Source organism: Orbicella faveolata, unplaced genomic scaffold (assembly GCF_042242905.1).
Source record: "Orbicella faveolata isolate gen_17 unplaced genomic scaffold, um_ofav_v1 contig_37, whole genome shotgun sequence".
In the NCBI taxonomy this organism is placed as follows: Eukaryota; Metazoa; Cnidaria; class Anthozoa; order Scleractinia; family Merulinidae; genus Orbicella; species Orbicella faveolata.
The window spans coordinates 1,879,292-1,891,793 of record NW_028301566.1 but is presented as its reverse complement, the minus strand read 5'-3'; the positions used below and the strand labels follow the sequence as shown (position 1 = coordinate 1,891,793).

The window sequence follows — 12,502 nt, the reverse complement described above, 5'->3', positions numbered from 1 at the left end:
GTAGAGTGCAGCGATTAAACTGCGCGATGACAACTTTGTTAATTTTTAAAAACCAAAACTTAAGTGCACTCCACCTGAAGAGATCCCACTCTGTGTCTCTTAGAAACAGAGACAGAGAAAATATGTTATCATCTGTGATACAAGTGCTGGAAACGTCTTGCCGATATATTTTGGTTTTATTCAAAGACATCCCAACGTTTAGTCAATTCGTCTGTTTGACCCGCGGCATGGAAATGTTTAAATAATGCTCTTTTTATCAAATGCATCGAGACATTATACACTTAATTGTTATGAGCAATATTTCGCGATTAACCAAGCTTCTCAATGAAACATGAGAAGTCATTCTCAAGTCCATCAGTTCAATTTCCTTCGCTTTTAGCCATGATATTTTGCCAGCAGGTAAAAGACAGCTGCAAGCCATGCCAATTAGAAATTTAAAATTCTCATAACTGAACTGGCCAAGCTTTGTTTGAAGTGTAAGTTTTTATTTTTTACAAGACGTAAAACAAAGTGTAGAGTATTTCAAAGAGTAGTAATCTGTCGTGAATATACGGATCAACCTTTTTCCAAGGAAATTTTTTTAACTCTCTTTAATATTCTGTCATAGTCGGTCTTGGAAGTTAAAACTACACAACGAAAAAAAACAACAAAAAAAAAACACTCAGGTCAGTTTCGTTTTAACTGAAATTTGATGCCTGTGCAGCCTTTGCGGCACTTTTGAAATAGAATATTTGGTAGATTCAATAATTCTCATCTAATGGCAAACTACTTTTCTGCGAAGTTTGTGAACTAGTGGGTGATCCGGTCAATACTGACGTGCTTCATAAATTAATGGACGGTTTGCTTTTTTTGATGAACTTACAGAGAAGATGAGAGTGTTATACTCCCATGTTCGCCTTCTTGCTATGGTAATTCATCACAAGCTATCTTTAGAGATGGTGCCCAGTTCTCCGCTGGAAAACGGTGCCATGCGCGTTGCGTGGATGTTTTTTTAGAGGCTGAAAATGTATGTAAAGCGGCTTGTGCTTAGCACGTGAGCAAATTTCCTGACACAGAACTGGCTGTAGATCTATCCGGGGGGATTACTTGACACTGAGCATCAGTCACCCAGGGAGGAGAGAGGGGGAAGGGGCATGTTGAAGTGATCAGCCATAATAGTGACAAAAAGACGCTAAGTCCTTTTCTGCTTTTGAAATTTGCGAGCTGAGGACCTTAGTTTATTTTGTGGTGGCGTTTTCCCGGTGAAAGACTCTTTTGTTGAGTGGGGACGGCAAGTATAATCGACCAGTGTATGTCAATAACTGTATTAGTTTCAGTTTACATACGTAAACTACATGCGCATGACAAAGACGAAATGTAAAGCTAAGTCTAAAGGATGTCAAGGGTGCAATGGCTAGGGAAAAGGTTGTTAAAATCCCTAGTTTGTCACAGTATTCTAAACTTGTAAATAAAAAGAAATCAGTGGAAAATGACAAGGATTTGTGACTTCGGGAAAGGCTGGTTGCTGTAATCAAGTATTCTATGTTTCTGCACATAGCAATGAGAAGTGTGGAATAAGAACAAATCGTTGAAACCCGGGAATTCGTGGCCCGGGTTGGGCATCTTTGAATCCAAATTGAAATTGAACTCGTCCTGAAAATGGCCTTTCGGGCCAAGTGAGTTAAATTGACAGCAATCTTAACATGGATGGTTTAAGGTTTATTACTTGATACTTAAAGCATAACTTAAAACTACTAACATTTTAAATAACAAGAATGCAAATTTCATAATTGTAACAAAGAATTTTTGTTTAGTGCCCTTGTCCTAAAAAAGCGTATGTGTTTAATTATTTACAGTTTTTTAATAGATGCTTTTTAAAGTTATTGCTATTAATTGACACAACTTTTTCTTGAACAAAACTCCATCATTCCATTGAAACGTTTTTTTAAAAACTAACATACTCCAAGGTAGATTTAAGACGTTACCTCAACTAAGCTTTGTACATATTTAAATGCCAACGATTGCTCTGTACATAATTAAATACCAATAACTGAAACTAATCTATTGTCATTCCTTATGAAGACCATTTTTTGATGAAAACACATATTTACAAATTGTTTCAATTAAAGTGCCACTGAAAGGAAATTTTCGTACTCTCTTTTTTTAGCCCAATTTATAGTTTCAAACGTGCTTAAAATAATGGTGAACTTTATTTCTATCAAATCCTAACGGAAAGTGTTCTTTTTAGCTGCTGAAATCGACTTTTTGGAGCAAAACTGTGTCCGGGCTCTGGAACCGAGTTTAAGGACCTTGTGACGTCACTGGTTGTATTCACGCAAGAAGCGCTTAAGATTCTCTCTTGTTTTCACTTGATTTATTTAAGTTTATTCTTCATATTGTCGATACTTACTAGTTTCCTACCTTGTAATTTCAGTCCAGCCTTGACAGGAAATACACATCATAAACGTTGGAGGGCGCCAAAGAATGTAGATTCACCAAAATGAATGCTACAGATTAGAACAGCTCAGTCTACTTTTCGAACATCTTGAGTACTCGATTGGAGATTTCGAAGACGAGTGTGGCAACTTTTGTATCACGTCCTGAAGCCTAAACACGATATTTCGTCGTCTGTTTTCAGCCTGGTTCTGAAATTTGGATTCTCACGTTTATCTAAGGTCTATTAACAAGGTTCGAATATATCCTCGGCAACTTTGCTGCATTAAAAGCCGTAAGCGCATCAGCCATCCGCACAATCATGAAGTTATTAACGGTCCACAAGCTTTGAGTCGAGTACTTCTTTGCACACAGAGAGCATCTTTTTATGATACTAATAAGTGAGAGTTCTTGTGGTAGACAAAATGTATCTTTGAAAATTGTGATCCGCAGCAGGGTTTGCTTTATCGCCGCATACGTATCAGTGTAAACAAAGCGGGAATTTCGCTTCTCTTTTACACGTATCTCCCAATTGTAATATTTCACGGCCGATGGATAACTTGGAGTTCTTTAGCACATACTTATGTCTATGATCTTCATTTAATAGTATTCAAGTTCAAAGCAATTCGTTAAACATCACTAGTTTACACTCCTTTCGAAGGTTTATTAAACAGAATTTGAACTAATTTGCACATATGACCTTTCGCCGCCGACATTGTCACGCTTTCTCTCGTTTCCTGAAAACATATAACTGTAGGGTCATGGCAGCTAAGTTTACCTTTATAGTTTATATTCGCTCCCTCATATAAAAGAAGAGGGTGTCTTAAATTGTTGCTGCTGTGATAACTTGCAGGATGTAGCAGATACAACTAGACTAAAGGTCACTGTGGCACAATCTCGTCCGCGGTGAAACTCACAGAGCGTCCGGTTTCCTCGAAGCGAGGCGACTCGAAAACTCGAAACGTTGTTGCTACGATTCGTGCAGCAGCACTCCGGATAATATTTTCAAAAGCCGCTTTCTCTTGCTTTCATGTCTTTTTTACTTTATGAGTGTAGATATTGTTTAATTGAGTGCTGGCCATTTCACTAAGAGTCCCGATCATTTTGCGATCTAAGAGTAAGAATTCCCACTCGTTTGCTTGCTTACATAAAATATCCAATTAAATAGACTGAAAAGCTTCAGGATCGATTCTCCACCTCTTCATGTCTAAGGCTACTGTTATTATCTGCTTTACAGCCCTGAGATGTCCTTAAGATGATTTTTGGGGGGGCTTCGAACAGTATTCTCTTCTCCCATAATCACTCTAAATTTTCAGCGCGGCATGAGAGCAATACAACCAGTGACGTCACTAGGCTGTTTTGGCCGCGCCAAGATGGCCGCCAATTTTGGGCTTAACCAGTCAACTTCGAACGGCTGAAAAAGCAGTTTTCGCTTACCGTATGCGAAAAAAAAGTGTGCAGTGTTTCCAAGTAAGGTTCAAACTTTATTACTAAGCAAAAATCTCACATACGAAAATTTCGTTTCAGTGGCACTTTAACAAAACATATCATATAGATTAATACCTGAATCATATCGAAGTTTAGCTCTGTTCTAAGTTCCTTTTTTCTTTGTTTGTTTTTTAAAAACTCCTATTTTCGTTCTCTTTCATTTCTAAACTTTCTTTCAGTCTGTAGTCACAAAGACTGTGCCTAAATTGTGCCAAATCGTGCTTAATCGTGGCAAAGTTGTGTGTTAAAGAGCTCTTAAAGGATTCTTTAAACTAACCTGTGTGAGGCCTATACTACAATCTTTGTTATGCGATATAATAAATATATAAACAATAGCCTCCATTTGGCGCAAAAATATGCTAAGATATTTGTCCGCGGACATGATCTGTTCCGAGAAGCGAACAGTTTTCCGAGAGCGTAGCTCCAGGAAAACTGTGAGCTTCGAGGAACAGATCATCTCCAAGGACAAATATCCTAGCATATTTTCGCGCCAAATGGCGGCTATTGTGTTTATTATCCGTCAAATCTTTTTCGCAACTCGCGCAGTTTTGAAAATTTGGGAATATTCTCGGATATTCCTCAGTTTTAGCTGGGGAATATTCGGTCACGTGATGTGTTTAGACCAATCGCGCGCGAGGGAAATATTTGATAGATTGTAATAAACCGTATTCTATTCAATCTCTAAATTCTCAACATGAACACAGTTTGCGATTCGCATTATTCGCTTTTCACCGCGTATATACTGTTAGTAGGCATATGTTGCTGATGCCTACTTTTTTAGATACATCCTCTCCTTGAAAAACGTTGTTCAAAGGGCTGCCTTTAGCCCGCAAATTAGGTTGCACTAAGCCCAAATTGGCATAAAGAAACCTTTGTGGTACTTGTCCCAAAAACTTGCCTAATTGTTCATAAAATGTGCCTTAACTGTGCTTGGGCTGTGCCTAAACTGCGCTAAAGAGTGCCAGAAATGCGTCTTGCCGGTGCCTAAACCGTGCCCTATTTTTGCCTTCTTCGATTTTACCCTGTGCTGTTGCATCAAAACCGTGCCTTTCTCTGAAGAGCTAATTTGTGCATATGGCCGAGACACATTAGGCGACAAGTCGCTCAGTGTGTGCTGATTGCAAAACAAGTCGCGGTGGTTTCGTTTGAGAGGGAATGTGAACTAGTTTTCTAATTCAATATGGCGGACCAGCGAGCACAATATATGACGCTCTCTCATTGGTTCATTTATATTTTGTCGCAGCGACTTGTTGCCGGAAGTGTACACACGGTGCGACAACGCCGCTTTCGCTAATTTTGTCGTTGCGATCAGTCGCACGAATTCAAACTGGTTTGAATTCTTGCAACTTATCGCAGCGACAATGATTTTCACAAAAATTAACCGTGTCACACGAGGCGAATTGTTGCGGCGTCTTGTCCCCGCGACGTGTCGCCTAGTGTTTCCCAGCCTTAAATTACGCTCGTGTACACCAGTAGCATGCGCCAGGCCAAATATTGTCCGAAAAAATTATGGATGATACCTGGACGTCCTGACAAAAATGGACAACTAGTCGACAGAAATGTTTAGTTTAATTCTCGTGATAATCGCCAAATTAGAGGCGTTACAACGCTGTAAGTGTTGTGTTGAGGTGTGTAGTTTCGTTCAATTAATAAGGCCATACAAAGTACAGTGATGCTTCTTTCACAACATAAACAAATTTTGCAAAAGTCCGATTGGATAAAACTATTGGAACTTTGAAGAATTGATTACTTATGAAACCGCGCAGGTGGATAACAGGTTTAAAAAAGACCGTTTCTCGAAGGTCCCGGGGCTTTCGAGAAACAGGCCCCAGAACACAATTTTTAATTACAGTTCAACGCTTATTGTTCATTATGATTACGACTACAAATAACAGCAACTCAAAATGATGAGAAATATGTTGGATTTTACACTTCCCTAACAGCAAATACGAATCTACAATAAAGCTAAATGTTGTCATTTTCTACCCTCGCAAGTCAACACTGACAAATTTGTTGCGGTCTTGTTTCAGGTGTACGCCGATGCCTCTCTTGCGTTTCCTCTCCTGGTAGGCGAGACCTTTGCCCGGAATTTCAAAATTAACAGCTAGAAATTATTTAAGCGAAGCACTGCTCTGAGCACAGCCCGTAATACGGAGCTAGGGAATTAGTTTATCTTTCGTCAAGTTTTCGAATCGTTTTCAGCTGGATTTGGAGGGAAACGAGATGATGCAAGGCTGGAGATGTGTCATCACTGTAAATGGACGCATTTAATTGCTAAAAATTTGAAGGAAGTTATAGCGCGGACGTTCATAAAAAAAATTGTCTGTTAAGGACGGTGCCTACTTTTGTTAGTGCGCACACGTTCTGCATATCACGCGAGGTATGGTTAAGCGCCACGCGCGCGCTGGGGTTGACATTGACGCAATCAGCTACGCTGTCAAGTACGCGACTAAAAAATGAAAGCAAAATTTTCGTCACGGTACTGTGACCAAATCAAGTTTAACGAACCCGTACTTAATCCAGGAGCACCAAAATAGCAGCATATCGCTAGCCACTAACTGTTAATATTTCCCAGCTGAAAAACTAGCTGTTATCTGTCGAAAATTATACTGAAATCCAACTGTAAACATGTACCTGCGGATGGCGTAGTGCGCGCGTAAAACGAGTGCGAAATACGCAAATGTTTTGCATACTGGGGAGGTGACAGGGAAAAATGTAACGGGCACCGTAAAAGTTTTCAAAAAAGATCAGTAAATTGAAAAAACGCGTGGTTACGCCCACATTTTATGTTATGAAATGGAAGTGGCAAGCCTATTCAACACGTGATTAGTTTCTGGTTTTGAGCAAAAGGTATTTAGACTGTTCCAAAAGGTCGAGACAGCAGTATATTGGCTGAATCAGAGGAAGGCTGTCATAGACGCTAAAAGCGCTGTTGCAACGATTTTGATATAAAAAACATAGCAGAAATGGTTTTTATGTTACCAATTACCATTCAGTTTTAAGATCTTTATAAATATGTTTGCTTTTCTGTTTGTAAAGGCGTATTCGATGGAAATCTGTGAAGAAATATCCTTTCCTTCTTTTTTCAGAAAATGCTGACGTCAACGTTTTTGTTGACATTCAAGACTAATTATCTCGAAAAAATGCGTGGCTACCCCAATTCTTTGTGGATTCCAGTAGCCCTTGCAAAGGTCTACATTTTCCGCGTGGCCCTTGCCTGGCGCAAAAACCTTTGTATTTAGTAGGCACCGTCCTTAACAAGAGCTTATAGGTGACAACAACGCTGTGCCAATATCAACGAACGATAACGTCACGTTATATGTGCAATTTAGAATAAGAAAAATTGTCGCGAAAAGTGAACTCGAAATTTCGTATAGTGACAAGGGCCACCATATTCGTTTACTGGGTCGAATTTGTTTACTCTTCGTTAACGTTTCATCATAACTTGCAATTAAACTCCTCCGATCTAATACAGATTAGCAAAGGCAATGGTCACAGTTATATTAGTTCAAAGGAAACTAAAGATGTTGGGTATTTTGCAATTCCAAAGAAATTCGACTTGAACGGGAATCAAACTCATGAAGTTTGCGATGCCATGTAAACAGCTATCTTTTACTGTGACGTAAAGCAATCGAATTTTATATATATTGGTCCTGAGTTTGCTACATAACTGCAGGACTGTTTATTAATCTCTCGACTCATCCGCGGCTCATATACATAGCATTTATTTTTTAATTCAGATATCTGTTGACAGTTTTTTTTTTTAACTTACAATGATCGGCGTTTCCACCCGCCGCAAAAAGGCCAAGAATCCTGTCTTAAGCATCCATTGCGACTAAACCGCAAAGATCTCTTCCTGTGTACAAACTGCATTAGCAGACTGAAGACATTGATAGTGTGGTTTTACATATTTATGTCGCAGTTAATTTCTTTAACCATTTCCAAGGGAAGTTCTCAGACAAGCTCAGTTAAAGATAAATATAGTTCAGCGTTAGAACTTGACGAATTTGGAAATTTCATCGAGAAGAGCTCCGGAGAAGAACCGCCTTGACAAGACGAACAATTTTTAATGGTTTAGATAGAGTGCGAAGACGATATTCGACGGAAAAATGGGCGCCCTTTTTAACGTTGACATCACTGTCTTTAATAATTCTTGACAATCTTCACAAAGGAAAAAAGCATTAAATAATCATCGCTTTTTCGAATTATTATTATTAGAAGTAGTATTAGCTTCCCTGACAACGCATTGTATACTCAATTCGGATCGAATTCCTGGATACACTGTCCAATTAATGTGAAAAGCTCTGTAAGTTGGGCAACACCAGCCCACTCTTATTGGCTCATTTACTGACAGTATGATTAATTCTGACATCGTTTTGTGTGTTTTGAGCAGATGATAAGCACCCTCACTCTCAATTTGCAGTTTTCTAAGTTATAAGTTTAATCATTCCGGTCACGAAGAATTGTAATCCGCCTGGCAAACGCAACTGAACATCTTTCAGAGCTTCAGGTACAGTGCGTTCACTTCATAGTTGAATGTGAAGTGTTGTTTGACAATTTGGCTATGTTTACACCTCATTCTGCCTTTTGTCCTTTAGCATTTGTTCTTACCATATATTCATTTCTTGCTTGGCTGTAATATCTGATCGCTTGCTGAAAAACTAGAGAACTGCTATTTGTCAGCCGAAAAGCTTTTGCGGTGAATGGGCTCTTGAGTTCAAAAACAAAACAGTGTCTTGTTCTTGTTTGGCAAAACCTTCTGTTTAAAACTTGGTATGGGTCCAAAACAGAACGATTTTGAAAAATATATTTCATTGTATTCATCGCAGGCAATGAATTTACTTCGCGTCAGAGAATAGCGCTAACTGCAAAACAATTAACTGGAAAATAATACAAAGTAGTAAGTCGCGCAAATTAGGAATTTCCTTTTTCAGGTCTGCGCTTTCGTCGAAGTTAAACGCAAATTTTCTGCCATTGTTGTTTGTACGAAACAACAAACTGCTTTCTTTTGTGCAATGGTTTTAAAAAGCAATTCACCGAAACCGGTTCATGAGCGGCCAATGTTTATGTAGCTGTCCGTGTTTCAAACTTCGGGTCGCTCGAGCAGGAAACAATCAAAATTATCCTTCTCATCTTCGACCAGTTTTTAATGAGTGTTGTTATGTTTTTTCTGAGCAAAACCATCCTGCTGTATTTTGACAACAACAGGATGGTCATTTTTTACTCACACAATTCCCTCTTAATATTTATAAACATAATTAGCTGCGGGCTATGGCTGATTCTTTAAACACAGCAGAGGACGTTTTAAGCAATAAACCTTTATATAGTACACGAAGTAAAGAACTTCCGGGGATATCATTTTTAAATGCTTAATTCGGTTGTAAAACGTTTAGGCCAGTACCTCATTTCTTGAATACTGCCGTGTATTAATCACAGTGAAAATTTCTTTCGAGTGACTGTTTAAATTGGAAACCATTTTGAGATAGAAAGTTGTCTACTTGATTGAGTATGTGCGTTTTCAATGTAAGAAGAATATTTGGCCTTTGTACTAAAGTCTTCTAACGCTGCGCGAAATTCAGTACGTCCTTACCAAAATAAAACCGCTTGTTGATTCGAAGTCTTTTTACAGGAGAAACAGAGGGATATGTTAATTCAAACTATTTTTGTCTTATTCATTATTATACAGTAATTTGCTTATAACTCGATTGCGAGACTGAAAATGATTTCAATGACAAAACATTCAAACACTATCTATATAAAACTGTCGGAGCGATCTGTGCTCATAGTTCTTTAAAAAACGTTTAAAACAGATCTAAAAAAGTATCTATATAATTTGAAACTGAACCGGCGTATCGAAGAATTGAAACAATAATGAAATTAAATTTCTCTGCTGGCAAGCTGTGAAGTTTGATCGGACGACATTAACACGAATTTTGACTGATGTGCCGAAATGATTATTAATTGTCTCATTCACTATCTATAGTCAAATTACGTCGGCGTCAGTTTGAGTGACTTCCTTAGCAATCCAAAAACTTCGGAGGGGGTTTGGTCTGGAAGTGTTATTTTTAATGGACGTTATTGCCAAACGTCTGTAACAATATACGATTAAAGCTCTTATACGATCGAGAATTACATTGTTTAGCAATTTGGTAACTATATTCCAGTGCCGGAAAGCACCCAACCGATCGAATGCAAATTAGCCAATATCTTTAAATACAGCCTCAGGCATCCTTGCTGAATTTTTACATTTTATAGGTGACGTGCTACTTGAAGGAGACCAAAATGAGTTCACCTAACAACTCTACCATCGCAAATGGAACTGATCCTCCTAATTACGGTGTGGAGCAGTATGCGGAATCAAGTGGTCTCCGTGTTTTCCGTTTGGCTCTTTTCTCGCTGATAATCTTGGCCAGCTTGCTCGGTAACTCGATGGTTTGCTATGCTGTTTGGAGCATACCGTACCACAAGCCCCTCTCCTACTATCTCGTCGCTAATATGGCCTTTGCCGAAATCCTAAGCAGCGTGTGTTTACCAGTGATGCTAGCGAACGGGGAAAACAAGGAACTAGTCGTCAGAGCCAATTGCATTTTAAATCCTTTCCAAGTGCTGGCAATCCTTGTAGTAACGTATTCACTGGCCGCGATCGCTTTCTATCGTTACCGAGTCATGGTTGAACCGAATCCGCGAGGACCATCAACGAAGGTAAAACTTCTGACGATTCTTGGGGTGTGGCTGGTGTCATTTGCAATCTCCTTCCCGCTGTTCATAGGACTAAGATATCAAGATGGCAAATGCAAAGAACTTGCCGTAGCCAGCAATGACACGTATGTGCTTACGAAATTCATCCTGAATTACGCTCTGCCATATGTGATCATGTTGGCGTCTTACGGTGCAGTGGCTTGGAACTTAAGAAAGAGAATTGCAGAGAAAACAATAGAGGCGCGAAACTCGATGGTCCCTTCTTCGTGTATTGTGGAAGCTGAAGACCAAATTGAACTCCAAGCCGCACCGGAAAATGAAGGGAGGCGCTCTAGAGAGACTGAACAACGAACGTCTATGATGAACGAGAGTAACCGCAGGGGAAGTAGGCCAGAGAGCACTGACCTGGAAAGAGATCTACTTAAGATGATTTTTGTGATTATTATAATTTTTGTAGTTTGTTATTTTCCGTATCAAGCCCATTTTTTGTGGTTTAGGATTTATAAACCACAAGGATATCAATTTCGGTATCATGAGCTTATGTATGCGTATATCTTTATTTTGACTTGCCTTCCTGGTGCCTTGCATCCTTTATGTTACGGTACAATGAGCAGGTTTTACGCCAAGGCATTCTCAAAAATTATTCTCTGCAGAAAATAAATATTCAGATGTGCGTTGCTTGCTAAACTGAAAAAAAGTTATACTAAATTGGGTAGATGCTACCTTTGCTCGGTTCTAGAACAAACGATCGAACGAATGAATGAAATTAATAAGCTTGTAGCTTTAAATGAAACATAGCTATACAAATAAAGAAACTTCCATATTACGGGGTACAAGGAACATTAACACAGTTTTAAGTGAGAAAACTTCTATTTAGAGCTGACAAGATACAGTAGATGTAGATGAAGAAAAAAGGAAAAAATTGTATGCAAGGACCTGTGGGGTAAAGAGAACTCAAGCCTGGTATTAAATGTAAGTTTACAACGTATATAGATTTTTCGGTTACTGTTAAAATCGCTTTTAATTCTGCGGTTCGTACTGATAAAAGGTATAAAAGCTATAATAGCTGCTAGAATTAAGTTCGTTAAGTGATAAGCTTAAGTGATGTATACATTGTAGGAAGATGATAACCCAGTAAATTTGTGCAACAAAATAAAGAAGATTGATCTAGAAGGAAAAAGAAACGCGTGGGTTTCAACGCGGGTAGGCATTGAAATTGTTTTAGAGTCGGTTGTTTTAATTTGTAAATGTAGTGTTTGTCTCCCAACTGTCTAAGAAATAGACAAACAAGCTGGTTGAGTGTGACAGAAACTTAATGCGAAAAAAGCAAATAATTTCGGTTTTTTAATTAGAAAGCAACACTGATGACACTAATGTCGATTAGAAAAAACGTTAGTGTAGATAGGAAAAACATTCAAGGTAAACTAGTAACCAAACGAATCCATTTTGGACAGTTCGTGTCGAGTTCGTGATGGCAGTCAGTAATTTGTCCAACTGGACGAGGATCAGTTTTTATGTAGAGTGCAGCGATTAAATTGCGCGATGACAACTTTGTTAATGTTTAAAACCAAAACTTAAGTGCACTCCACCTGAAGAGATCCCACTCTGTGTCTCTTAGAAACAGAGACAGAGAAAATATGTTATCATCTGTGATACAAGTGCCGGAAACGTCTTGCCGATATATTTTGGTTTTATTCAAAGACATCCCAACGTTTAGTCAATTCGTCTGTTTGACCCGCGGCATGGAAATATTTAAATAATGCTCTTTTTATCAAATGCATCGAGACATTATACACTTAATTGTTATGAGCAATATTTCGCGATTAACCAAGCTTCTCAATGGTGAAACATGAGAAGTCATTCTCAAGTCCATCAGTTCAATTTCCTTCGCTTTTAGCCATGA

General features: G+C 38.7%; 1 protein-coding gene across 1 annotated transcript; it reads left to right on the top strand.

Annotated features, from left to right (window-relative positions):
* The first annotated feature begins 8,291 nt into the window (after positions 1-8,291).
* Positions 8,292-11,783, top strand: LOC149101579 (substance-K receptor-like). The gene is made up of 2 exons (XM_089275637.1): positions 8,292-8,410; positions 10,156-11,783. Exon 2 carries the CDS (start codon positions 10,183-10,185, stop codon positions 11,257-11,259), a length of 1,077 nt encoding a protein of 358 aa, XP_089131763.1. The 5' UTR covers positions 8,292-8,410; positions 10,156-10,182; the 3' UTR covers positions 11,260-11,783.
* Positions 11,784-12,502: the final 719 nt, after the last annotated feature.

Coding starts and splice junctions, on each gene's coding strand:
- LOC149101579 (XM_089275637.1), top strand. CDS start 10,183: ATGAGTTCACCTAACAACTCTACCATCGCAAATGGAACTGATCCTCCT.